This window comes from Chaetura pelagica, unplaced genomic scaffold (assembly GCF_000747805.2).
Source record: "Chaetura pelagica isolate M959 unplaced genomic scaffold, ChaPel_1.0 scaffold915, whole genome shotgun sequence".
NCBI classification, from domain to species: domain Eukaryota; kingdom Metazoa; phylum Chordata; class Aves; order Apodiformes; family Apodidae; genus Chaetura; species Chaetura pelagica.
In genome coordinates this window covers 4844-30888 of record NW_009953409.1, presented here as the reverse complement: position 1 = coordinate 30888, position 26045 = coordinate 4844, and the positions used below count along the sequence as shown (strand labels likewise).

The window sequence follows — 26045 nt, the reverse complement described above, 5'->3', positions numbered from 1 at the left end:
TGCAGAGCCTCTGCCAAACCCTGTGTGTCCCCCTGTGCAGCTGAGCCCCCTCCCCCAGCTGAGCCAACCCCCTGCTCACCTGGCAGGGCTTGGACAGGTGGGACCTGCCTGGTCGAGAGCTGGACCCCCACCTTGGTCACTGTGGAAACCCACCCAGCAGCATCTTCTCTCTGGGGTGCTCACAGGGCTCACAGAAACATGATTTTAAGAGTTCAGAGCACCAGCAGGCACAGCCAACCCCCTGTGCAGGAGCCAAAGCACCCAGTGATGGGCAGGGCAGGTGAGCACCAGGCTGGGCTGCTTCCCCTGCCAAACCCTGCGTGTCCCCCTGTGCAGCTGAGCCCCCTCCCCCAGCTGAGCCCACCCCCTGCACAGCAACCAGGTGACAGCACAAGTGAAGCCACCAACAGTTTATTAGGTACAGAGTTACAGCAGATGGTGTGACCCCACAGCAGGGGGGTTTCATACCAGCCACTTCCAGGTAAAGATGAGCAGGGAAGGGTAGAGCATCACAGGGTAACACCCCTCAGCCCCACCCAAGCCTCAAAGTCTCATGTCTTCAGTTTACACTTCTTACTTCACCTTACTATTAAACCTAGAATAACCACGTTAGCTTAAGAGAAATAATACAACTGCTACTTAAAAATAAACAACCCCCTCAGCTATAACATGACTGTCTGTGAAGGCAGCTGCCAGGTTTGGACTGCTGAGGATTTCAAATGAAATCAGAAGCCAGTCAGAGCTGGTCTCTGGCAGGCAAGGCAACCAGCATTTACCCCCAGAGCTGCAGGAATCTCTTCTTCACCTTCTTCTGCCTGAGAAAAACCTGCTGACATTGCAACCAAAGCAGTGTTGGTACAGGAGCACTGCAGACATGAAGCACATCTTCCTACCACCTACTGGGAATCAAACCAAAAGGTCTTCAATGACCAAAGCCACAGCTTCTTAAATACTGGGGAATGGAGGTATTCAGCTCTTCCACAAAAGGAAATTCCTTTCTCCACAGCTGTTCACATTCTTTCCAACATGACAGTCACTCTGTGGAATAAGCAACTCACCTGGTTTTAATGCCATCAATTCAACAGAACAAAACTTGGGCCCAGCAGCACAAAAAGCTTCTGGACTTTAAATGTAAAACACAGCCAAGTGTTGCACCAGCTGGAGAATGGCAGCCCTGACATTCCTGGGCAGCAGGAGAGCAACTTCACACCACGGTGCTGCTGCAAGGAGGCAAGTACAGAGCTGAGACAACATCTTGATGTTGTGACCTGACTGTGACTATGGAGAGAAATTGCTCTGGTGTCCCCAGGGGCCACAGCTTCCTCCTGGTGAAGCTGTGTTTGCCAACAGGGAGAGCTGGTAGACAGAAAAGTCACCCGAGTGTTAAGTCCTTCCAAGAAAGCATTTGATCTGTCTGTGCCTGTGAAGCAGAAGAATCCCAGAGCAGCCAAAGCTCCACAAGGAGCCAGAGGGACATGGTGAGCCCCAACACCACCTGTGGGCAAGGCAGCCACTCCAGAAGGGCCCAGGCCCCTTGTCTGCTCTGTGGTCTTCTCCCATGTGCCCCAGGAGCTGAACTGTTCAACCACCTCACCTTGGATTTCTTTACCACTTCCTGGTCTGCACAAGTGTCTCAGCTCTGCTCAAATGTCCACCATGTCCACCAGAGCAGACAGGTGGAGCTCAGAAGCAGTTTCACCCTCCCTGTTGGCTCTGAGGAGCTGCTGCAAGTACTTCAGTCTGTCTGACAGCGCGGGGCTGAGCTCCTTGGCCAGGATCCTGCATCCTTCCTGACTCTCAGCCTGCTAGGGGGAAAAGAGAGGAGACTCAGGAACAAGAGTTACCCAGAACCAAAAAGGAGCTTCCCAGCTCTTCCCCTACTTCTGAAAACAACCAGGGAGGTCAGCACCCTCCAGCCCTGAGGAGGCAAGGCAAAAGCTGCACGTTCTGCTGTTTCTACACCAGCCTTCAGCTGTGATGACTGAAGCTGAAGTGCAGCACCCCAAGGGAAACTGTCCTGACTGCAGGGAGCAGTAGCACCACTGAAGAGCCCTCACTGCAGCTCTGCAGAAAGCACTGCCTTCCCTGGACATTCCCAAGGTGTGGTTTTCCAGTGCTTTACTTCCCAAGTCTATCCAACACTGCACACCAAGGGAACTCCCACTAAAGGCTCTGCAACTGTGGCAGGTTTGGCACCTGCACTCCTCAGAGCTGCAGCCACTTTTCAGTACCACCCTTCCTCACCTCTTGAGCAGCTGATGTGGGACTCTTCACCAATGGAGAGGTGACAGTTGTGGTGGGAAGCAGAGACTGGGGGAGGTAGAGAGGAAGACCTACAAAATCACCAAGGGGCTTCATGTCCTCAGCTAGCCATTGGTGCAGCTGTTCTTCAAACCTGGGCAGAGAGACCAAGAGCACCATTCAGGCTGCAGCCTGGCTTTGTTCTTGCAACCCCTGTGTTAAGGGTTTGGGGTTCAGAAGTGTCTGAAAGAAGGATCTGGCATTCACAGTTGTTTCCAACACTGTCTGACATACCCCACCACTATGATGATAATCCATCATAGAACATTGTGACACAGAAAGGAGCCACAGGCTGAGGACACCCAAGTGATGGGGAAGGCACCAAAGACAGGAAACCCTTGGTCCAACCTCAGAAGCCTTAGTTCTTCAGCTTTGTGGTCTACATCACTACAGTCATTGAGCTGACATCCCAAGGAGGACTTTGCACACATGTGTGGCACTGCAGTGCACACAGACAGCAGCACACACTGCACTGCTTCAGTGCTGCTGGCTTGGCTGACCTCAGCCAGCTTCCAGCTGCTCCTCCAAGCTCCAAGCACTTCTACCACCCTGTGATGCAAGTAGGAGGCAGAATGAAACTACACTGATGAAGCTGAAGATAGTCTGGGCTGTCTCCTGGCACTGCTGTTCTTCAGCTCCCCATTACACACACGTTAGAAATTGTTTACAGCCCTGGAGCTGCAAGGAAAGGAGGCTGCTCTGGGAATTTACCTCCTGCTTTCTGTTTTCTCCAGTTTCAGCTGTGCCAACAGTCGTTCTGGGAGGAGCTCCTGGGCTGAGGCTGTGTCTGTGAGTCCATCTGCACTGGGAATGCTCCTCTCTGCAGCTGGCAGCATGCTCGTGCCACAGCTGTACTGCCCTGGCAGCAGGGACACACTCCAGGGGTTCTTAGAAGAGTCTGGAGATTTTACCCTTGACCTGAGGGGGGAGGAAAAAAACCAGAAAACCCAACAAAAGTACAGAAACTGGTATGAGAGTGCTGGTATTTCCCTACTAGCTTGAAGTTTAGAAATAGCAGGGAGTGAGAACTGATCATCTGGAGATGTAACTCCCTTGTGTCAGAGTCAAACACACACCAGCTGAGCAGGGAAGGAAGAAATCTGACACAGAGGGCTGGGATTCACCCCAAAGAAAGGGATCTACCCCAGCATCTCCTGGGACACAGCAGAGCAGCATATAAGCTTCCATGAGGGAAGAGAGACTGGCTTCACTCTGAGCAAGGCTAGGGGAGCATGCTAGACTCTTGATGTCTCATATACATTCATGCCACACAGCTCCCCTCAGCCTCCAGCACTTGCTCTTAGCAATGGCACTTTCCTGGTCTCTTCCCACAAGCTGGGGACAAAAGCCTTCTCCTGAAATGCTGCAAAATTAAAATGCAACATCCAAGGAGTAAATCTGGAAATCACCTAACATGCAACTCACCTGCAAAAGGCTGCAGCTGAAGGTGAGTGGGAGGGAGGGGGCACTGTTACAGCAAGGGCAGGCTCACAATTTATCACTATGCTCTTCCCCAACCTCACACTGTTCTTCCTCCCTGCTTTGTGTACCTAGAGCACAAGCCTCATTCCCAAGGCTCCAGCAGCACTTTCTTTGGCAGAAGTCAATTTCTCCACTTTAAGCACTTCCCAAGCCACCCAGCAGAAATAACATCTCCTCCCCACCCTGCTCCAGCTCACCTCTGCACCTCACTGCAGGGAGCTGTCCTGGGAAGATGCCCTATGCTGGGATGAGCATGGGGACTGCACAGCGTGTCCACCAGGGAGGCCCTGGGCAACCCTGAGCTCAGCAAGCACCCCTGGTGGCAGCCAGGGGAAGGCCAGACCCACAGGCAGTGGGAGCAGCTGCCTCACCTCTCCTGGCCCAGCAGGATCCCCTCCTGTGTGCGCAGCCTGGCTTGTTCCCAGGAGAAAGGGGGAGTGAAGCTCTTTAGGTGCTCCCTGAAGAAGTACACACGGATCTGACCATCTTCACTGACTGCTTCTGTGAATCAACCCAGACCCAACGTTTATTATTAGAACAGACCCTCCCCTTCAGAAGAGAAGCTTCAGTATTAAAAACCCCATTTGAGAAAAAATTTGTGTGTTCAACTTTCAAGTGGCTTTAGGTTGCAATTTGCCTGTGAAAATGAGCCTCCTTGAGCTGATTTACTGTTCAACAGATCCCAGTGAAAGACTGTAAAAACCTGATTCATCTTAATTTTAAAAATTCTGGTGCACCCACACTCAGGGGGTTAAGCAGGCATTTAATGAGAAGAGGCACCCCTGCAGTTAAGCCAAATGGGGCACCAAAAAAACCCCCCACACATTTGGAACTGAAAGCAAACAGAACCATGGAACTGCTCACTAACAGTGGCAGCCTGACATCCCAGCTGACATGACTTCTGAGGGATCAATTCTTGGCCTCTGGCTGAGCATAAATCCTCTCCTACTGGGAGAGGAAAGCTGAAAGACTGACCATGTTCCTCCACACAGAGACAACATTTCTCATCACAGGCTCAAGTCATAATCAACACTAAATACTCCAAGGAGCAGAAAGATGTGCAGAAGGCAGAGTGTCATTCTACAGGAGGAGACCAAGACCACAGCTCCCTCCCTGCCATGTGTTGCAGAAGGACAGGTCATACCTTGAGCAAGAGGCAGCTTGGGTGGTTTCCAGTCTCTCAGTTTATGATCAATACAGACTGCCAAGATATTATCCCAAGGGATCTCATCAACAGAAGGCCCATCTTCATCAGAGTTTGCAGATGTCCTGTTTTTCCACTTCTGGTAAGTTTTGCTCAGCAGATTCTCCACCTGGGACTGGATCAGTGGTCGAGTCTGGGAAGAACTTGCAATCTGAGACACATACTGAAAAATCATGTGGCAAACAGGGCGCCAGGGAGCTATGGAAAGAAACCCAAAGGAAATGGTTAGAATTTGTGACAGAGCCAAACCACCCACCTGAGAGGCTGCTAGATCAACAAAGCACAGGCACAGCAGAGCATGAGGTGCCACCCAAAGGACACCCCAGCATGAAGCACATACCTCCCAGTGGAGGCAGATCAAGGTAGGGGATCTGGAAGGACAGCACAGCCTTCTTCAGCCAGGCCAGATGATCAGGCACGTTCCACTGCAGGTGGGGCAACAGCTTGTTACCCCCAGGCTCTGAAAACTCAGTAACAGGCCAAGACAAGTCACAGAGGTGCTCTGAGGATGCCACTTCTGAAAGGAACTGCAGCAGGCTGTTGTACAGCTCTATGATGGCCCCAGGCTCCTGGGATGGCAGGCCAGCTGAATGCCTCTCCTGCCAGTCGTGGTAGAAGCGCTTCCCAAACTCTCCATCAATCCCATCCTCAACGTACTCCTGAAGGGTCTGACTGCAGAGCTCCAGGGAGGCAGGGCACTGGGACACCAGCCAGCCCACAGCTGCAGAAATCTGCAACACACAAGAACACGTGTGGTTGGGAACTGCTCCCAAGGGATCAGGACACAAAGGATTCGGTGCTGCAGCCTCAGGTTGCACGTGACAGATTCAAGACACTAGGTAGCAAAACACACACAAACCAACCAGCAACATCCCAGTATTTCAACTGTAATTCCCCAGCGAGGTGGTTGGGAACCAAATTACCAGAAATAAGTCCATGATGCATCCAGAGAAGCCAGGTCTGATCCTGGCAGCACCTGAATGCAGAGAGATGCAACCTGTGAGGGTCCTGGGGGAAGCACTACTCCAGGCTTGTCTTGTTCTCACCTTCTTCAAACACCATGAGAAGGGAACGTGGGGCTAGACCTGTTTTTAGTCTGAAACAGCTTGACAATTATCCCTTCCCACCTCTCCAATCCACCCTGCTACGACACCCACACTTAAAAACTATTCTAGATGTTGTGAAGGACCAGACTTTTCCTCACAGGAAAATAATGCCCTTTAGGTCAGCAGTCGTAACTGATGTAAAACAGCTGCTCCTTCAGGTACTTCAAACAGCCTCCTGCCTGCTTGCCTCCTCTGCCACAAATCAGCTTGGACTCCATGAGGGAGCAACCAGCTGTCAAGACAGGAGCAGTGGCAGCAAGTCTGCCCAGGGATGGTGCAGCAGGATGGGAAGAAAGTTCCTGCCTGATTGGCAGGGAAGAGCCAGGAACAAGAGACTGGCCAACAGGGGATGAAGGAGCAAGTCCCTGAGAGCCACAAAGGAACTGCCTGCCTGCTGCTTGTGGCTGCTCTCTGGAGGGACACTGGACCTGCTGCTGCTGCCTGCCTTTTAGGGGTTTGCCTGCTCTTTGGGGGGGTCCTGCCTGCTGCCAACCACCTGCCGTGGTTCTTCCCGCCACCCGTGGGTTCTAAGACTGAGTTGCAGGGGAAGTCATCTGCACTTTATATATATATACCCCTAGACCATCTCAGGAATAAAGTAAGGGATTGCATTTTGGGATCATTCCCTCCATAAGGTGTTCCTGCCCTGGCTTTCCTCCACACAAACCATGTCCCTATACGGGACGGGCATCGGGCACATCCCTCCTTCCTCTTCCCCTCTTAGATAGTAAGAGTTAATCTGGGTGTGTAAATATTAAGGTGTATTAGAACATGTATAGTATTTCAGGTCACCAGGGTGCAGAGGCTTGCCCAGCACCAGCACCCATCTGTGGGGCAGCAACAGCCCTTCTGCTCCTCAGTGCAGGCAGGAGACACGGATGGATTTACCCCATCCACATATTCTGGTCTCAGTGCAGTTTGCAGTGTCACACAGAAGAAACTCATTTTTATGTAGCAAATGCCACTAATCTCTAGTCAGGTGACACAGAACAGTCATGAATAATGGGACAGTGGCAGAAATACTTTCAGAATAGTTCTGGGTGATGTTGGAATCACTATGAACAAGCAAGTACCCAACTAAGCAAATTCAGTCAAAAAATGGTCAGAGAGCTTTTTGAACACCAGTTGCCCTACAGGAACTTTGACAGAAAGAACATCCCATTACATGAGACTCAGCTGCAATTGAAGCTACTGAGAACATAATGATTTCCTATAAGGCAGTAGTGATTGAGAGGTTAATGACAGTGCAGTCAAATATCTCTTCATGTGAGTTGCTGTTCTTACCCTTCTGGTGCCTTGTAAGTCATTGATGGAACTTGGGAGCTCAACAATGGTGTAATCTGAAATAAGCTGGGCTGAAATCAAATCCTGCAGCATCAAGCCTTAAAAATAAGAACATCTGTCATATACACACAGAAAGAACAAACAGGTATCTCCTCCTCTGACCTAGTCTCACACCCTGCACACGTTCACAGCACCACTGCTCTCCTCCATCCTTCCCCAGAGATTCTGTGTGCACAGGAAAACTGGAAGCCAAAGGAAAGGTCATTTTTTTTTTTCCTCCATATTGATCAGTTCTTAAGGCCTCTGGATTTCTAGCAAAGCTTTGAACAGTGCTGTATTTCACTCTCTCCCTTTACTGGATGCCACATTTTAGAGACTGCACTAACTGCAGCAGTTCTACTTGGGGCAGCCCTTAAACATTCATTTCTTTCCCCAGGGTGCAGAACTATTGACACACCTTCTTCTACTTCTTTCTCTATGGCCTCCTCTTCCTGGCTGGGGACAAGAACCACCAGGGGAACTATGGGGTGGAAAGGTTTGGCCTGAAGCAACTGTTTCAACTGCAGCAAAGCTGAGAGCCAATAAACATCATCTTCTGCAACATCTTCACTCCTAACTCGAGGGGGCAGGAGAAGGAGGAGACCACTTGTCCCAAGCAAGTCCTTCTGCATCTCAGCCATGTCAAGCTCAGAGTCAGAGAGCACACCATGTGCCACCTATGCAAAGATAAAAAATGTCACATAGCTAAAGACAAAAACAAACCACCCTATTTTCATACTGGAACCTGCAGTTTATTATTATTATTATTCAGCTTTGACATTTGGTACCAGGAGCTCTGCAATCCCTAAGCTGTTAGATAAGTATGGGAGTGTCCAATGGATGCACTTCAGCACCTGATCTGCCATCAGGACTTGAGATGACTGAGATTCTAACTCCTGCACTGTATCTAGGCAGGTATTTACTCCATTGGCTGAAGACAAGGAAAAAAATTCCATCTTCTTTCAGACCTTTTCAACAACTCCATTACTCCCAGTATCATCTCCCTCCACCTGACAGTACACAGTTTGAAAAGCCTCTGCATAACATCCCCTAGAAGAGAGCCCACCCTGCTTTTATGGCCTGTTGGGTAATAGAAAACTGTTCTCACCTACCTTGATACACACACTGACTTGGATGCTCCTGCTCCCTTGCATGCCAGGAGCATGAAATAATGTCAGTGTTTGAATTCTGCCTTCTGGATGTGGAGCTGTTTTCCTCCAGCTTTTGTCTCCCATAAATTTGGCTTTCAACCAATCCACCAGTATTCTAGCAAATAAGAAAGAGTGGACTTCTGGGGTGTTTGTTTTAGAAAAAAAAATAGCATTTTAGGTTTTTAGAGGTGCTGGTGCTAAAACATGTCAAAAAAACCCAAATAAACAACTGGAAATTTGACATGGTACAGGAAAAATAGACACCAAGGACTGTGTGCTACTGGTCTTCTGTTTGACCACCCTGCCTGACAGAGGGGCCCAGCAATCAACTCCTTCACTCACCTGTTGGGATCATCCTCCCCATATTCATCTTCATTTGGCAAAACCAACAACACCTTCCAAAAAACCTGTTCTTGTTGAACTGGAATATTTTCAGTGATCAGTGAGATGAGATCCAGGGGAGTCCAAGCTAAATCACTTAAAGAGAGACAGAAGCTGGTAAGAAGACCCCACCTGGGAAATGGTTTGGGGGTTTTTTTGCTCTTGAACAAGTTACAATACTTTATGTAGCTACTGACCAGTTCCAACAGCCCCAAACTAGAGCTAACTCCTTAGATCTGTTGCCCATCTATTTCACCACAGACCAGATGCTTTCAAGAACTGCAGCTGCTAAATCTGTCACATGAGCCTGACTCTGGGGCCTGCAGGACCCCTTGCCTAGTGCTTCACTGCCTCTCTGCTTCAGGATGAACACAAAGGCCACCAGAGTGTGTGACAAGCCATGAAGGAGAGGGCAGACCCTTGGCTGCACTTCAAACATCTAGATCAATCCCTTTGTGCCACCAGCCAGGCCAGAACAGCTCACTTACTCGTCTCCCCCTCTGCCCCATCCCACCCAGGTACAAAAACCACCATAATATCCTTTAGATCCTCAAAAGTTACACCCACAGCTACAGGATCAGATGGCCCAGCTCTTTGAGGAAGTCATCTCCCAGTTTCCCTTATCTTGGCTGCAAGAGGGCTCTGGAGTGTCATTTGCCTTTCCTTACTGACATTTGTGAGATCTCCAGCATTTCTGTTACAGTTTGCTGAGAAAGAAAACCAGGATCAAACACCAAAGTACCTTAACAATCGCTGGTAGAAGTGCTGAACTTTCATTTCATGCACTGTCTTGCTTCTCAGCCAGTTCAATCTGGAAACAAAAGGGTTTTAGTTGTAATTTTTGGTATAAAACAGATACTTTCACAAAATGTAAGGAACACGAAGACATGAGAGGTACTGCAGACACTTCAGAAAGTTGCCTGTAATAGAGGGGAGGATTTATTTGGATTTTCAGCCTTTGTGATGGCATTTGTGCAGAAATGGTCGTTTTGGGAGTATTTTAAGAACAGTTTTGCAAACTCACTGACATTCACAGTGGAAAAAGGCTACATTGTCATCTACCACCCAAAAACCAACGAGGTTGCCAACTGCTGTCACTAGAAGTCTCCTTACCTTGTACAAGAGACTCCCAGCTTTCCTCCATTCCCCAGGTTTACAATTCTCCTGCACAAGTTCTCCATGGCTACAGGCCACTCTGCACTGGGTGAGAGTGCTTTCAGTTTATTTTTTGGATCTGGGCAAGAGGGAGCAGCTGGAAATGCCCTCATTTGACGTTTCAACTTTGTTCGAGCTGCCACCGCCTCCCTCCACCTTGGGAAGAGAACAGACAAACAGGTCACATTCATCAACCCTCTGCAGGCCAAACAGGTTTTCTCATCTTTGTTCTTCAGACTGGTCTGGGCCCTCCAGCACCCCACAGGTCTGCCTGCCCAGAGGACAGTGTGAGGTGGTGGCTGTGGGTGGTGCAGCAGGCTCAGGCTGTATCTCTGCAGAGCTCCAACAGTGGGTGCAGGTGACAGGACCAAAAGGATCCAAAGGATCCAAAAGGAGCAGCCTTGTGCCTGTTTCAAAACAGTGCAGACAAAAAGGAGCAGCCCCTGCTTTCCAAGGGTGCACCTGCCCTCAGTGGCCTCACAGATCAGAGAGAGGAGGCAGGATTGCCCTTCTTCCATCTCATCCCTGCCTCAGCTCTGCTGTGCCTTGTCCTGTGCTCACCAGGCAGAAGTTCAAGCACAGCTTTCCAGCCCCATCTTAAAGGTCTTCTAATGTTCCTATGGCATTTTCCATATGATCCCTTATAAAGCTTTTCTGACACCTCAAGCAACCCTTGAAAATACTTTTGCAACATCTACTGCATAAAGAGTGTGTCTTGGTTTAGTCAGCTGTCCTACCACCCAGTGACCCCTCCCCACCCAAGAATGGGAGCCAGGAAAAGGAAGGGAGACCCATGGGTTGAAATGGAAACAGATTTAATAAAATAATGCTAATAAAAAGCAAATTATCAGTACCCTGCAGTGGTGGTGAGCTGTGCACTGCCAGATGTCACACCCTGTGAGCACAGCACCTGCAGCAGGCACACCATGGTGGGGGCAAAGGGGAGAGCAGGAGGATGGCCAAGACCCTCTGGGGATGGGGGCTGCAGAGGAGAGAGACCCCTCCCAAGCAAGATGCCCAATTAATAGCCAGGGTGCTGTTTAGGGGAGGGGGCAATCCTGTTGGCCAGCTTGGGCCAAGCTGCCCTAGCACCTAGCTAACTCCTAACTGCTCGGGACCTTGATCACCATGGAAGCCCACAGACCAGAACAAAGTGTCTGACCAACTTGGTTCCCACCACACTGAGTGCTCCAGGCTTCCAAAAACATGCAGCTTTTCTCAACAGAACATTGATTCTATCCCAGTGAAGCCAGGAAAGAAAGGTATGCCTTTTCTTGTTTTCAAGCAACATTTAAAAAGGCAAATTCACCAACAAGGAGTGAATATATAACAAGGCCTTTCTCATTAGATGCTTGTATATTTTCTATGACCAAACGGGTGACACCCAAGAGTGCTGTAACACCAAAATGCCAATTCACATAATAAAAATATTCTATTGTGTTTCCTCAGGTATTTTCAGGGCTTATAAAAATCTTCCTGCATCATCCAATATGCTTGACTGCTGCATGTGCACCTGTTTCACTCTAGGCTCCCCCTCAGCCCTCCCTGCTGCACTGAAGGCTGCTTACACATACCCTGAAGAGACATACAAGCTCAATCTAAGGACAGGAAAGCTTTGCAAGGGCTCCAAAGAAAAGAGCCCAGCCTGCTGCTTCCTCTTCAGGAGTCTGAAATGCCACCCCAACGTGGCTGCACTGGGGCAGCACAGGGAGAAATGTTCTGCCTTGGAGCACAACCAGCACTGAGCAATTAGCTCATACCCAGAGAAACAAGAATACAAGGAGAAAGCCTGATAAGTTTTTAGATAGAACAAAGCTGAAATATCCCACCAAGCTCATCACCTGACTCTAATGAGGTGTGCTCCCCTCCCCACATACACCTGAGTCACTTCAGAGGCTGGTAATCAGACTGCAAGTCTCCACTTAGAGCAGAGACAAGAGGACAGCAAAGAGAACAGAGCAGACAGCTGTAGTTCACATCCCACTGGCCACTCCTTGCCAATGCTGAGAGAAGCAGCTGTGTCACAGGGTGGCAAACTCACCGCTGCAAGTACTTGCAGAAACACTGGAGCTCCTGAAGGGTCTCCTTAGCACTCTGGAAAATTTCATCCTCCAGAAAGAGCTCCATGACATGACCACAGACTTCTTCGGAGCAGCGGGCGATGCGGGCTTGTCGGTCTCTTTCTAAGGCACATCTGGTTCAAAAGGGAACAAACCAAGACCTCCAGGTGAGGTGGAGACTGCAGCAAATGCCAGTACAATTAGCTAAGGTGCAAGCAGGGAAGACCCTCACATTTAGATCTTCCCCACTGTTACTCTGTGGCCATTCTAAAGAAGGAATGTAATCAATCAGAAGCCACTCCAGTTCTACACTGGTCGTGGGCTTCCACAGAAGGGTCTACAAAAGAGCCCACAACTGTAAGGGAGTCAGAATAAAAAGAAGGGCACAGGGCAGCCTTTTTCTAGGCAAAGCATCTATTCCCTCCACCCTGGGAACCACCACTGCCTGACAAAGTGCAGCCTCAAACTGGGAGCCTGCTGTACCACCAAGCACACTTACCCTCTTCAAAGCAGCTCGCTGCAGATGACATCAAAGAAGGCCAAGGAGAGACCCACCACTCCCCAACAAATTCTCATCCATGAATACAGCACAGTTCATGTTGTACTTACTTTAACTCATGGGTTGAAGCTTCTCGTAGACTCTCCTTTATTACTTCTTCCATTAACTCCATACCCACCACCTGGCTCAACTGCTTTATTAACTGTTCTCTTTCCTGCTTTTGCCTGGAAGGACAGAGAAAAGATTTACAAAAGTGAAGAGACTTAGACTGGCAAACTTGCTGCCTGGTTACACAAGCATCACCAGCAGTGCCAGACAGTTCATTTGCCTAGAATTGAGCTCCCACTAGCTGGTTTCTCTCTCTAAAGATAATGAGCTTTGTGTGGAGCTTGGTTTCCTTGAAACTACAGATAAACATGGGGTTATTTTACCCCAGTAAGCTATAGACAACTATCTTGCTCAAACAGGAAAAGTTCCTGCATACAGCAGTGCCAGGATGCATCTACTTCTCTGGAAGCTCTGAGTGAATAAAACTTCCCAGTGTTCCCCAAAATCCCACCAACTATTTTCATAGTGGCTGTGTCAGGTCACCAGAACACTAACTAGCAGACCACCTGAGAACAGGGAAAGGAGGGTCTGCAGGACCCCAGGGCAGTTCAAGGTTGGCACCAGCTGCCTTTGCATTGCCCGAGGGGGCACAGAGCCCCCCCCTGCCCCCAGCAGCAGCAGCACAGAGCCCCCCCTGCCCCCAGCAGTAGCACAGAGCACCCCCTGCCCCCAGCAGCAGCAGCACAGAGCACCCCCTGCCCCCAGCAGCAGCAGCACAGAGCACCCCCTGCCCCCAGCAGCAGCAGCAGCCTCTCACCTCTCCTCCTCCACTCGGCGCTTCTCCTCCCGGGCGCGCTCCCTCTCGGCGCTGAGCACCCTCCCAGCCACCTGCCTCAGGATCTCTTCCACCAGCTCAGTCACCAGTTCCTCCACGGCAGCCTCCGAGGTGCTGTGCAGAAATAGCAATGCCCTTCTCAAAGCCAGGAAGTCTTCATTCAAAGCCTGAGGTGTGGGCTTTCCTCAAGCACACCCTTGCTCTGCCCTGCCGGGCTGACTCGGCCACCAGCCGAGCCCCCTCACTGCTGCTGGCTCCCTCCCCTCACCACATGGGGATAGGGGAGAAAACAGATCTAGAAGATCTAGAGCAAGAAAACTCACAAAGATAAAGGGATGTAATAGGTGAAGCAGAATAAAGAAATAAAGCACAGTAACATCCCCACCAAGCAAAGAAAGTCAGACAGCATCTCCTTTGCCAGACTAGAGCCCAGAGAGGTTCCAATGAATAGCCACCCTAGAAGCTAGAAAACCCCACGTTCTTCTTCCTCTAACCCAGTTTTATTGCTGACCATGGACTTTTGTCAGTCTGGGTCACCTGTCCCACCTGTGTCCCCTCCCAGCCTCTGGCACACCCCCCAGTCTATTCACAGGAGGGCAGAGTGGGAAACAGGGAAGGCCCTGACACTGCACCATGTCAGCCATAATGAAAACACTTGTGTGGTCACAAACCCACATCTATGGCTCTACCAACAGGCACAGAAGCAGCCAAATCTGGACTGACTTCTCTTGTCCCCCTTTGGGCCCCTTCCACAACACAGGTTTCTTGTGGCAGGGGTGAGAGCATCGTGCAAGACAAGGTTTACAGAGGCCTGTGCTCAGCTTTTTATCAGCCTGGCTGGTGTGTGACAGAGGGGTAGCAGACACCTCAAGAAAGGTCAAAAGCAAGACCATCTCTACCACAGACCTTGCCCCACTCAGTTTGATGACCATGGTGGTGGTGCTGCTGTGATGACAGACCCCCCCGAGCACCAGCAGAACATGCTCTTACCAGAGGGCAGCTGTCACATAGGCCACTCCTGCTCTGCCAACTTCTCTGCACTCTCCTTTGAGGACCTCGAGCACAAGATCATCCACCACCTCGGCCATGTCCTGCAGCACAGCAGAGGAAGCAGGTGAAGCAAGATGTGGTTGTGCTCAGGATGGCCTGGGCACACAAGTGACCTGGGAGTGAGGCCTTTCAGACTTGTTTACCTGACTGTAACTGGGAACATCACCTGTATTTCTACTTACAAACCCAGCCAGCAACCAGCCTGGACATTTTAGACTACCTACAAGGTTAATTACCAACAGCCCAGAAACAAAAGCAGCCCTTGCTGTATTTTATGGGCAAGCCAAGTCAGGAAACAACAGCTAAGAAAGGTAAATTTGGAGAGAGATTCCTATTTCTGTACTGGAGACTCCTAGAGTTCCCCTTGCTCTCCAAGTGCTAACCTATTTAATTCCAAATGACCAGGCCTTATCTCCTCTGAAATGCAGCCACATGTAGGCAGAACACAGCAGCCACACTTCCCAGAGCAATGAGACACTCAGACATGGGCTCAGCATCAGTGCAACACATCTAAACACCTGTGGGATGGAGAACAAGGGGAACTGCAGGGATACATGGGCTACCAGTCAAGACCCAACATTAATAATCATGTATCCAGAACAAGAAACTTGGTCATGTCTGAAGTGCCATTAAAAACAGCTCACTATGATGCACTAAAGCAAAGTTTACCTACAAAGTGAAAGATTTCTCACTATGATGCACTAAAGCAAAGTTTACCTACTAAGTGAAAGATAATCACTTTCTTCTTCCCTTCTTAAGAGTTTTCTCAAATCAATGCTCAACAGACAGGACTGTTTATCCTGTGAAGGAGCTGGAGCAAGCACTGACACTGCAGGCTGGCCTCTGAAATCACTCAAGACTTTCTCTTTTCAGAACAGTTTGAGGAAACAATTTCCCAAAGTATCCAAAGCACTGAGGCAGGAAGTGTTTCCTTGCGACTCTACATTACACATGCAGATTCTGGAAAACTAAAACAACTTAGGAACTCAGTTACCTTTTATTATATTTCATAGATCTTTCCCAACCACTTCATGATGGTTTTAAATTTCCTTACTGTGTCTGTGTAGACAGGCTGAGGCTTTGAAGGGAGAGGCTCAGGTTCTCCAGCAGGTTGGGAGACTGCCTGTGCAGGAGGCATGGGTACAAGCTGACGGGGTAAGAGTGAGGGCAGAAGATGAGCTGGGGGCTGGACTCTTACTGCTGCAGCATCCAAATCCACACCTTTGCTTTCCACTCTTCCTTCTGGGGACAGAGGAAGAGAAAAAACAAGGGAGCCAGTTCAGCCACAAATAGAAGCAGAACTGTTCTTCTCTTCCAAAGCTGACTTGTCTGATAAGTCCTATCAGCTCATAAAATGAATCCATAGCTGAAGCTTGCTGCCTTGAAGATGAAAATATAATTCTATCACAGAAACTAATGTATATTTAGGAACATTTTATATAAACCATTCAAAAATGTCATCGCACATTACCTCCAATACCAAGTATTGGTACCATAACCAGTAACTCAACTGTTTTCAGCCCAGTACCCCCAGCACCTGGCACACCATTCCTGAATAACTGCAAAATATCTAGACTTTCAGGACAAAGAAAACACACGCTCAGCTGACTCAAGAAACATTGACTGTACACAGAGTAGGAACAGAGCTGCAGTACAAAGTCTGCCCACATCCAGGGAAGGAAGCTGGATGTCTGAAGCAGCCAAACATCTGGCTATTTCACATCTGCTGGCAAAGCTGTGCTTGTTCCCATTAGTGTGTTTCCTGTGTTGGGAAACACACCTTATGACTCAGTTTGCAGCTTAGCTTTTACAGATCTATATGTACACCTACATTCAAACATGCTTTCAGGACACCCAAATTTCCATGCAATTCCAGCCTGTAGGAGCCAAGAACTGTTACTGCTTTGTTAAACAGAATGTCCTGCAGAGCTGACCCAGCAGAGTGTTCCTGGGCTGTGTCCCAGATGCCTGCTTGCTCTTACCTGTTGCTTCCACGCTGGCTTTTTGGCTGCTGCTAGCTTGATCCATAGAGGTGCTGCCACCCGTGTACTTGTTCTGTGCATTGAAGCTGGACACAGGCACGTGGTGAGGCATGGGGGGCAAGGGCCCACCATTCACAACTTCCCCCACGGAGACCATCAGCTTCTGGCTGACAAACAGGGACCTGTGGGGCTTGGGCAGCCCGTCCGGCTCCAGGAATTCAGCTCCACGTAAGCGCTGCAGAACGAAACAAAGCAGGAGTGTGTCCTCAAAGTTCCAGCAGGTCTCTGTTGGACAGCTTGGAGGGACACAGCAAGACAGGTCCTGGACCTCAGGATTACACCTCGTAGGCTGGATCTTGATCCTTGGCTGGAAGCAGAGCAGGGAAGGCAGCAAGCACAGTCCTCACAGCCCTCCTCCCAGCACAAGCTGTACCAACATTTCTGGGAACCTTCATGGACAATCTTGTCTCTTTCTCCTTTCAACCTTTACCCACTGTATAACCCACATAGGCTGTGCCTAGACTACACCCCACAACAGATGCCAAGACCATCCACAGAAGTAATTTTAAAAGCTGCAGCTTTCTTCCAATCTTGGCACCTGTAGCCTGGCTAGTTTATTATCTCAAACCAGAAGGTTAGCAGGAAATAGAGCACTCTAACTGGCATGCCCAAGCTTTTTGTCTTCTCCAGTCTCCTGAGACTGCAAGTCTGTATAAGCACACCTTCCAGTGTGTGTACTATTTCCACAGTAGACACTCTCATCTGCAAACCACTGGCCTCTCATACTCTCTACAAACTGCTCTACACTGCTCAGCTCTGTCCTGCCCTACGTGTATCACCACAATGCCAGCTTCCTGAGGGACCTGCATCCTCCTTTCCTGCAGAGCTGCAACTTACTACAATTCAACTGCAACGTAAGGACTTAGCTTTGTTGTTGTTTTTTTCTATTGTGGTTATCCATGTTTCTTTCTAGGGAGGAAGTCCCTGGAGTCCACTGGAGACAGAGCTCAATATGCAGTGTCTCTTTTGGGGGAAACGTTTCTCTCATTTTCCACCACCTTCCAGAAGGCCAAAGGGATTTTTTTTAACTCTTGAAATCCCTCATCACCTCACCAAACCAGGGAAACAAAAAGTCCAAGTGCAGAAAAAGCTTCTGGGGAAAGTCAACGTAGTTACAAGGACACAAACCCCATTTCTCAAGGGAAAGATGCAAAATTAAAGAACCATGCCTATTACAGCAGGAAAAGTAGCAGACATTATTAAAATCTGCCTCCACCATTACCCTGTAGGTCTCTGCCTACAGAGCCCAGCCCCTCCTCACCCTTCACCTGCTCTTTTCTTTTTCTGGCTCCACATTCCAGGACCCACATTAACACTCACCCAACACTGTTCTAACCCCAACAGGCACCTCAGGGCACAGCCCCTTCCTCACACTCACCCATCAGATACACTCAGGCCATAATAACTGATGAAATCAGCTGCTTCCTCACAGTCTCTGAACAGCAACATGCGAACCAGGTGGTCCAGGGGAAAGGCTGTGCACCTCTGGGTGCTGACAGTGTAGGCAATGTTGAGAGACTTGAGGGCATCTTTACGGATCTGGGGGAAGACAAAAGCAAGAACCAGGTCACTACTAAGTTAGAGACCCCAAAATAGTGCAATGTTTAAAATCATGTTTAAAAGAAATCAGTACTTTGTCATCAAATAGCCACAACAAACAACCAGATTTAACTTTAGTTTTAACTTCTATGCACTTGCTTTCTAGTTTCTGCTTCTATTTGGTGCTGCTCCTTTTGGGCACAGCCCTTTGTGATTCTTGTGCAGAAGAAAAAGCTTGCAAAGGCTTCTGAGACTGCAGGTTGATCTTTCCTTTGAGAAAGTCTCAGGCCAGATTCCCTGCTTCCCAATGATTTTCAGGGGAAATAATATGTATTTGTACACAGTAATGGGGAAAAAAAAAAAGCTGCAAAGAGCATGTTAATATTTGCCTTAATACCATGGCAGGAAACTTGTAATAAGCTTTTAAACACAGCTTTTTAAAAACAAGAAAGGACTATTTTTAAGGTTAAATATCTACCAAGGTTTCTGCTCTCTAAGATTTCCTCCCAACAGTCCCTTGAAAAAACATCCATCTGCCTTTTTCTCACCTGGTTGAAGTAACAGTGTAAGAGACAGGCATTCAGATAGGAGGCAGCTTGCACCAGCTTGAAAAACCTGACAAAGTTGTTGCTGTTTAGTGCAGCAAAAGCTTGAACTGCAAATCTAACTTCAGGAGAGTTTCTAACCTCTGGACGAAACTGCTGTACTTCCCTGTGGAAACAAAAGACAGAGATAAACCTTTTTCTTCAGTCTTAATGATCACAAATCAGCAGCAACCTGTAACAAAACAGAATGGAAATGATGAGCTTTAATCAGGACATGCAACTCTTGCCCAACCTCATATTTGCTGCATTATAGTCTTTTAAAGATGCCTGCATTATTAGTGTGCTGTTATTTAGGTCCTACATCTAGAGAGGAAGGCAGGTAAGACATTGGCCAGCAAAGCCAAGTATGGCTTCCCACAAAACAGCAGATAAAGCAGTAAAGCTTGGATTCCTCTCTGGGAAGAGGAAAAAAAAAAATCCTTGCTTGAGATTAGTGAAGAAGTGACTTGGTTTTTGTTGGGTCTTTTTTACTATCTGCAGGAGTTTTAGTGAATTACCCAGGGAAATGAAGCAAAGCTGCTTTTTTTTTTTCTTAAGAGAAAATTTTACAATGACTGACTGAAAAACTTCAATAAAACACAACTACAGCACACTTTCCTTGACCAAAACCACTTTGCAACTCAACTCCTCATTCCAGTTTGCCTGGGCTTAATCCTCAATTCCTCCCAAAGGCAGAGAGAGAAAACAAGTGGTATCTGTTGTTCCCACCTGAGAATATCACCCTTGTTGAGGTTGAGCAAGACGTTATAACCTCTGAACTCTGCCTCACTGTTGCAGTAAATCCCCTTGTTAGCCAGGTCCTGATACATCTCCTTCAAGCTCTGCAGGCATTTTGTCATGTTCTCGTTGTTGATTTTGGCATCAAAGGAGGACATGGGCTCCTCACACAGGTGGTGAGCACAGTGGATGTGGAAGCGAGTGCACTTCTCGATCAGAGACACCATCAGGGGGTTGCACAGATGTTGCTGGGTTATATCCTAACCAGGATGACACAGAAAGCATTGGATGGGTTTTTACAAGGCATATCCCTTTGGAAAATTGCATTCCTTTTTGCTTCACTGTTACAGCCTTTCTGTCACCAACAAACACCTCCACCTGCCAGGGCTCACCTTTCGTATTCCACGAGTTCTGTTCCAGACAAAGTCGTACCACTCTCGGTAGTTTCCTTCTCCCTGATCCATAATGTTTGTCACCAAATAGTCCATGGTCATGCTCAACACCTCAGAGGGTCTCAATTCATGGGGCAAAGGTTCCTCCTGATCTGCTGAAGACCTGCTGTATTCCTTGACTGCTGCTACATGGTCTACCTGCAAAAGGTGGAGAAACGTCAAAGGAGCCTGTTCAACTTCCCAGGAGTACAGAGGATTTCAGCCCATCCCTGCCTTTAGTCAGGAGCACTGAAGTAATTTCTCCACTGCTCACACTAAGAGCCCACAACCACTGCACTGTGATAGCAAATATATCTTGTTTTCTTTTATGACAGGACCCCAGGGGTTGCCTTGGCAGTCTCAAACTCGAATCCTTCCAGTCTATACTGCTGCCCTATCACTTTAGAGGGGTTGTTCTAAAGGTCCATCTGTAGCTAAATAAAAGATGCCACTTAGAGCAAATAAGGAATTTTCTTGCCTTCTTTGTTTTACAACAGGGCATTTAAAGGCATTAATGAAATGGCCAACAGATTTTTTTCACAAGCATGAACCCTGTGACCGAGGGGTCACGGAACGACAGAACTGCCAGAGTTGGAAGGGACCTCTAGAAATCATCCAGCCCAACTCCCTTCCTAAAGCAGGATCACCTGGAGCACATTACTCAGGACTGCATCCAGGGGGGTCCTGAATACCTCCAGAGAAGGAGACTCCACAGCCTCCCTGGGCAGCCTGTCCCAGGGCTCTGTCACCCTCACCCTAAAGAAGTTTCTCTTCATATTTCAGTGGAACTTCTCACATTCCAGCTTATGCCTGTTGCCCCTTGTCCTGTCACCGGGAACTACTCCTTGCAACCACCCTTTAGATCATACAGGCCTTAATAAGGTTTCCCCTCAGCCTTCTCCTCCACAGGGTAAAGAATCCCAGCTCTCTGGGTCATACCTTGTCAGATCCCAGAAGCACCTCAAAGATACTGAGCTGGTTCCTGGTCTCCCTCATGTAGCGCTCCTTTTCCGGGCACATGTCCGGGCAGGTGCCAACAACAGTTTTAGCTTTGCCAAGATCAGTTCTTTTTATTCGAGCTAAAAAGAGAAAATAAAACTGAACAAACACTAAGCATCTTTCATTTTTCTGTCTCATGACATTACCCTGGTGTGGAACACAGCCCTCAGGATGACAGATGCCTCAGCTGGAGTCTGTACATTGGCCAAGGGACATCAAGAAGTACATTGCTAGGGCAAGAGTTCACCAAAAAAATCTGTTAGGAAAAAGGTCTCTAGAGATTCCCATCCTACTTCTACTCAGAGCAAGGCTGTATCCACACCCTGGCAGGGTCAGAAATGCAAGGACGGGGTTCCCTCCTCACTGGAGCCTGTCTCAGGGCTGCATCACTCCTTTGGTGAAGCTTCTCCTACCGTCCCACCTGGATACCGAGAGTTCTGCTGAAAAGATTGAATTTTCTAGAAGATACCATGTTTTGCCTATCTTGTTTTGAGTCTCAACTAAGTGTGAGCCATTTTCCAGTTTCACACCAAGTGGCTGAGAAATTTGTTTGTCAATATTAAAAATAATGTCTTAAATAAAAAGTAGCATCAGCCTTGAAATGGCGAGAACAAGGATGGAAGGGTTTGCAATCCAACACTGTGGAACAAAGGACCATTTCTCAAAATAATGACCAACTTGGTCATAGTTTGGAGAAACACCACTGGGTTTTGGGTGGCTTCCTTAGAAGAGCCTGCAGGGATGCAAACCTCTCCACATGGCTCCTTCACAGAAGATGAACAGTCTGCTATTCACTTGGCACAAGAAATAGCCATGTGAGACAAGTATAACAGATTTGTGTGTTCTACAAGAAGTTAATGCATACAACTCTCCCTCACAGTAAAGAGCATCCCACAGGCTGCTCCATATGAAACTCTCTCCTTGAAGCCACTTCTGTAATATCAAAACAGCTTTGCCACTGACACCAAAAACTTCTTCCTTCCTTCCTTCCTTCCTTCCTTCCTTCCTTCCTTCCCAGCAGAGAAGCCAACGTGACGCTCCTCGGCTCGTGGCGTTACCTTGTCGCATGATCTTGTCCCTTTGGTCCAGAAGTCGGTATCTCTCTTCTGATGTCTCAGCCACTAATCCTACCAGGTTACTAAGAGATGACAGAGAAACTCCCAAGGCCTCCGAACTCTGCCCTTCAGGGCCAGGATCAAACAGATCTGCTTCAAACTGCAGCGCTTTTCGAAGACCAGGCTTCTTTGCCTGAGAGCTACAAGTAGAGGATTTTCATTAGTGACACTGCAGCACGTGCCTGGCCCTAATCAGCTCACAGCTCTTTGTTTAGAAGAGTATGTGGTGTGAGAAGCCTGAATGCTTTCTGTAGTAACAGAGGTGAAAAGATTTCACAGGGCCCAGATACGAAGACACTTTTTCAATCAGGGCACATGGACTCCTTCACAACGCATTACTGACTTCATCCCTCTGTGACTGGGCACACCAGGTGGCTCCTGTCAGACCAGACACACCATTGAGGCACCACAAGATGAGAACCCCACCACTTCAGTGACTGACACGACATGGGAAGAGTCCTGTGCAAAGACCATTCCCTTGAAGTGAGACAAGACAATGATCCAGATTCGCTCTGAAAAGGGGATTCTCATTCCACAGAACTGTAACTGCCTGCAAACGCACCTGCTCCCTTCAAAAGCCCCTCTCACCATACTGAGAGAGGGGTGTCATGACTGGTAGCTGCTATTTGGCTCTGCACTGTTACAAACAAAACATTCAGAGACAAATATGCTGACCAAAAAAAGTAAAAGGCCTTCCCACGTAGCTAGAAGTACCTTCCTGACAAAGTCTGTCAGCTTACAAACCAGCCAAAAAGCCACACGTGAAACAAAAGCATGCCAGAAGAGACAAGAGCAGCACACTCCTCAAGAAAAATATGGCTGTTGGGCACACCCTAATCATGTTTTGCCCCATCCATCATGTTTCCTGCCAGGTGGATTCTCAGAGCAGTAGATGTACCTTTTTCCAGGCATGACACTGCTGGCAGAGGATCTTATTAAGGGCTTTCGAAGAGGGGAATGCTGATAGTTTGGCTCTTCATTGCTTTGCCTTCCTTCATCTTCACCTGCTTTCTTCTCCTTGGATGGAAATTCTCTTTTTGCTGGACCTGAAGTGACATAGAAACATGAAGCCAGGTACTTGTCAAACTGTTTAGGCAACAACTCTTCCTCCCCCATGGGAGTGGTGGTTGGCAGCTTGCTTAAAAAAATGCTATTAGAAAACAAATCTAAGAGTCACAGTTTTGCACACAGATGCAAAAGTCCCATGACAACTGGCACTAGATGCTGTACCAAGTAAATCTACCAAATGCTAGTCAGCTTCACTGTTCTATAAAGATTAAGCATTTTTAATTAAAATTTCACTTGGCAATAACTGTAATTTGTCAGTGGACTGTCAGTAAATGAAGCCTGATCACCATCCAGATTTCAGTTCTCTCAGGTTTGAGATAAAATCCACAAGTCAAAACTCTCTACAGAATATGAAATCCATTTCACCTATGTAAGCCACAATTCTCAGTGCTTCTACTGAAGCATTTTAGTTATTAATTTCACACCCCTAAGCTTAGCTTGGCATGCCTTCTCAAGAGTTACATCTACACTCGCCAGAAAGGACGAATTTCTTCCCCCAGGAACAAACTTCCAACCAGTTGGATTTCTTAAACCCTCTCAGATCAGTTGTTTCAGTTATTACTGCCATCCACATTTCTACAGACCTACCAGCACAATGAAATGACAGCAGTGACCAGGCAGCCCTGCAGCTGCTGCTGCAAGATTTTGATTCTTAGCAAGGCAACTCTGCAGCTGTTGATTTTCTGGAGGGTGAGCTGGTGAAAGCTGTGGGGAACCCTTCACCTGCTGAAGTGCATCTCCAGGCCAGGGCCTCTGAGGTACAGGCACAGCATTCATGAGGCTAAAGGGAAACACTCCACAATTCAAGCATTCCCCAAAGCTGGAGAAGTGCCATCATTCACCCTGCCCTTGTTCCAGACTAGGTCTGGAATCCAGGTTTCCAGTTTCTAAGCTCAGTTCTCTCTAGGTTGCTCTTTTTGGTTCAAGCAGTAACTGTTGATATGCAGAACTCGGCTCTCAGGACACACTCCTGAAAGGCCACATCCCAATCCATGCTCTGAAGGCAGTTAAAAGTGGGTTTTCTTATGTCCCCAAATAACATGCTACTTCTAGACAAGACCATAAAGTTAACATCACCATGTTCCCCTTGTGTGGCTGCATGAGTGATTTCTAGATTCTCTTGTAAAACTACACTGTCATTCCAAGTGTCTTCTGCTTTTTCATATGTCTGAAACAACATTTTGGTTCAGATCAAGATAAATGTTTTAGACAACAGGAATTTAAGAAAGAAGCAGTGCAATTTCCAGCTGTGACTGGCAGCCAGTCACTGAAGATTCCCCTCAGCACCAAAGAGCAGTACTGTGTGGGGGCTGGAAGTTCACACAGTCACAAAAGCAACTTCACAAAAGAAAATTCTCCAAGGGGTAAGACAACCCTGCTGGCAGCCAGGGCTACTGAACCATGTGCTGTTAAAGGCTAAGAAGTTATTCTGGAAGCAATGACATGCTTTATCCTGTTTTTGTCCTTCCCCTGCACATTCACTACTAGCCTCTGCCACAGGCAGGGCAAGCGGGGATGTCACATAAAATGCAGAGCACCTTTTTTTGTGCTTCTGTAAAGCAGTACTCCCAGAAGCTGAGTGCACCAAACAGCCTGACCAGCAAAACCCAAAGAGAATCACTGCACTTCTGGGGCTGTAACATCCCGAGCGTGGAGATCATCTTTGTACCACTCTCAGCACACCAGGAAACACAAGCAGAGCAGATGCCATGTCATGTGTCCCCCAGTCATCCCACCTGGAAACACAGACTTACTTGTTTTCTTCTTATGCCAAAAGGTTATGATGTCTTTGTTCAACTCTTTTGCTTTCTTTCTGGCAAGAGCTGCAGAGGCCTGGAAAGAAAAAAAACAGGAGAGTAGGAAAACCTATTAGCATCACAACACCAAAACACACAGAGCAACTTTTGCCACAGACACTTTTACCAATTCCCACAGGATTCTGGTTACAGCATTTTAACCTCTCAGTTTGGACCTACAGGTTTCCACAAAAATGACTGCTTTTCCAAGAGCAATAACCAGCTGGTGGCACTTCAGACCAAAGGCAAGTTTTCAAGCACAGAGCAAAACCAGCTGTGTTCCCAGCAAGCAGGGCACTCTCTGCAGAGGCTGCACAGGCTCATCTCACCTGCTGGGGCTGAGCCAGGATGCAGCAGCGTTTGGACTACAGGTCTGGGCAAAGTGAGACCATGAGCAAGGAAGATGAGTTTGGTGTTTGAGCTGGATGCCAGCGGGACAGCTGGAGCCAGGCAGAGGTCCTGGAGCCACCAGGCTTTAGGTGCAGTTCTGTGCACTTCTGTGAGAAACGCTTGTGGTGCCAATGAACAGGCCCACCCAGACCCTGCAGCAAAGCAGTTTATTTACATTCTTGCAGGAATGGGTGACCTAAACAAGCAGGCACACCCATAGGCAGGTGAATAACAGTTTCTATTCCCTATTCCCAAAGTTCCCTCCCCTGGTTCCCCACTCCCTGGGCACTCCAGGGTTTCCAGCCCATCCGACGCTTCCAATGATCCTGTAAGTTTCCCACCCCTGCTCACACATCCCATTCTAGCAGGTCACTTTTTACCTTTTAAGGTAAAAATTTGACCTTTCTTCCCCCTTGGCTGCCTTCCCAATTAACAAACCCACTGGTGTCATCCTGCCCTGAGCAGCAGGACAGAAGGGGCTTTGTTGGGTCTGATCTTGGGCCATCAATCCTGCTCCATGTTGGGATCCCCAGGTGGAGCCCAATTCACTCCCTCAGGTTCTTGGGCCACAAACCCCTCCTGGTGTCCTTGGAATGTGCAGAGATCTGACTTATATCAAACAAACTATGTATTTAAACCACTGCTGGTGTCAGAGATCTCACTTATATCAAACTGTGTATTTCTAACACTAGGATAGATGTGGATGAAGATGTGGATGTAGATGTGGATGTGGATGAAGATGTGGATG

At 48.2% G+C, this 26045-nt stretch overlaps 1 protein-coding gene across 1 annotated transcript in view; it reads right to left on the bottom strand.

The window, feature by feature from the left end:
• Positions 1-1643: 1643 nt before the first annotated feature.
• The window catches only part of MCM3AP (minichromosome maintenance complex component 3 associated protein), a gene marked incomplete at its 5' end in the record, with an annotated part of 29241 nt that continues 4839 nt past the window's right edge, over positions 1644-26045 (bottom strand). Inside the window, 27 exons of the mRNA XM_009998461.1 lie at positions 1644-1802; positions 2245-2395; positions 3013-3219; positions 4155-4284; positions 4928-5185; positions 5328-5718; positions 7378-7475; positions 7835-8093; positions 8529-8682; positions 8910-9044; positions 9691-9759; positions 10062-10259; positions 12145-12297; positions 12773-12886; positions 13528-13659; positions 14536-14636; positions 15650-15837; positions 16578-16812; positions 17489-17498; positions 18016-18176; positions 18725-18887; positions 19490-19758; positions 19891-20088; positions 20869-21008; positions 21987-22183; positions 22942-23089; positions 24866-24944. Coding sequence (XP_009996763.1) covers positions 1644-1802; positions 2245-2395; positions 3013-3219; positions 4155-4284; positions 4928-5185; positions 5328-5718; positions 7378-7475; positions 7835-8093; positions 8529-8682; positions 8910-9044; positions 9691-9759; positions 10062-10259; positions 12145-12297; positions 12773-12886; positions 13528-13659; positions 14536-14636; positions 15650-15837; positions 16578-16812; positions 17489-17498; positions 18016-18176; positions 18725-18887; positions 19490-19758; positions 19891-20088; positions 20869-21008; positions 21987-22183; positions 22942-23089; positions 24866-24944 — 4497 coding nt within the window. The remainder of the gene's footprint in view (positions 1803-2244; positions 2396-3012; positions 3220-4154; positions 4285-4927; positions 5186-5327; positions 5719-7377; positions 7476-7834; positions 8094-8528; positions 8683-8909; positions 9045-9690; positions 9760-10061; positions 10260-12144; positions 12298-12772; positions 12887-13527; positions 13660-14535; positions 14637-15649; positions 15838-16577; positions 16813-17488; positions 17499-18015; positions 18177-18724; positions 18888-19489; positions 19759-19890; positions 20089-20868; positions 21009-21986; positions 22184-22941; positions 23090-24865; positions 24945-26045) is intronic.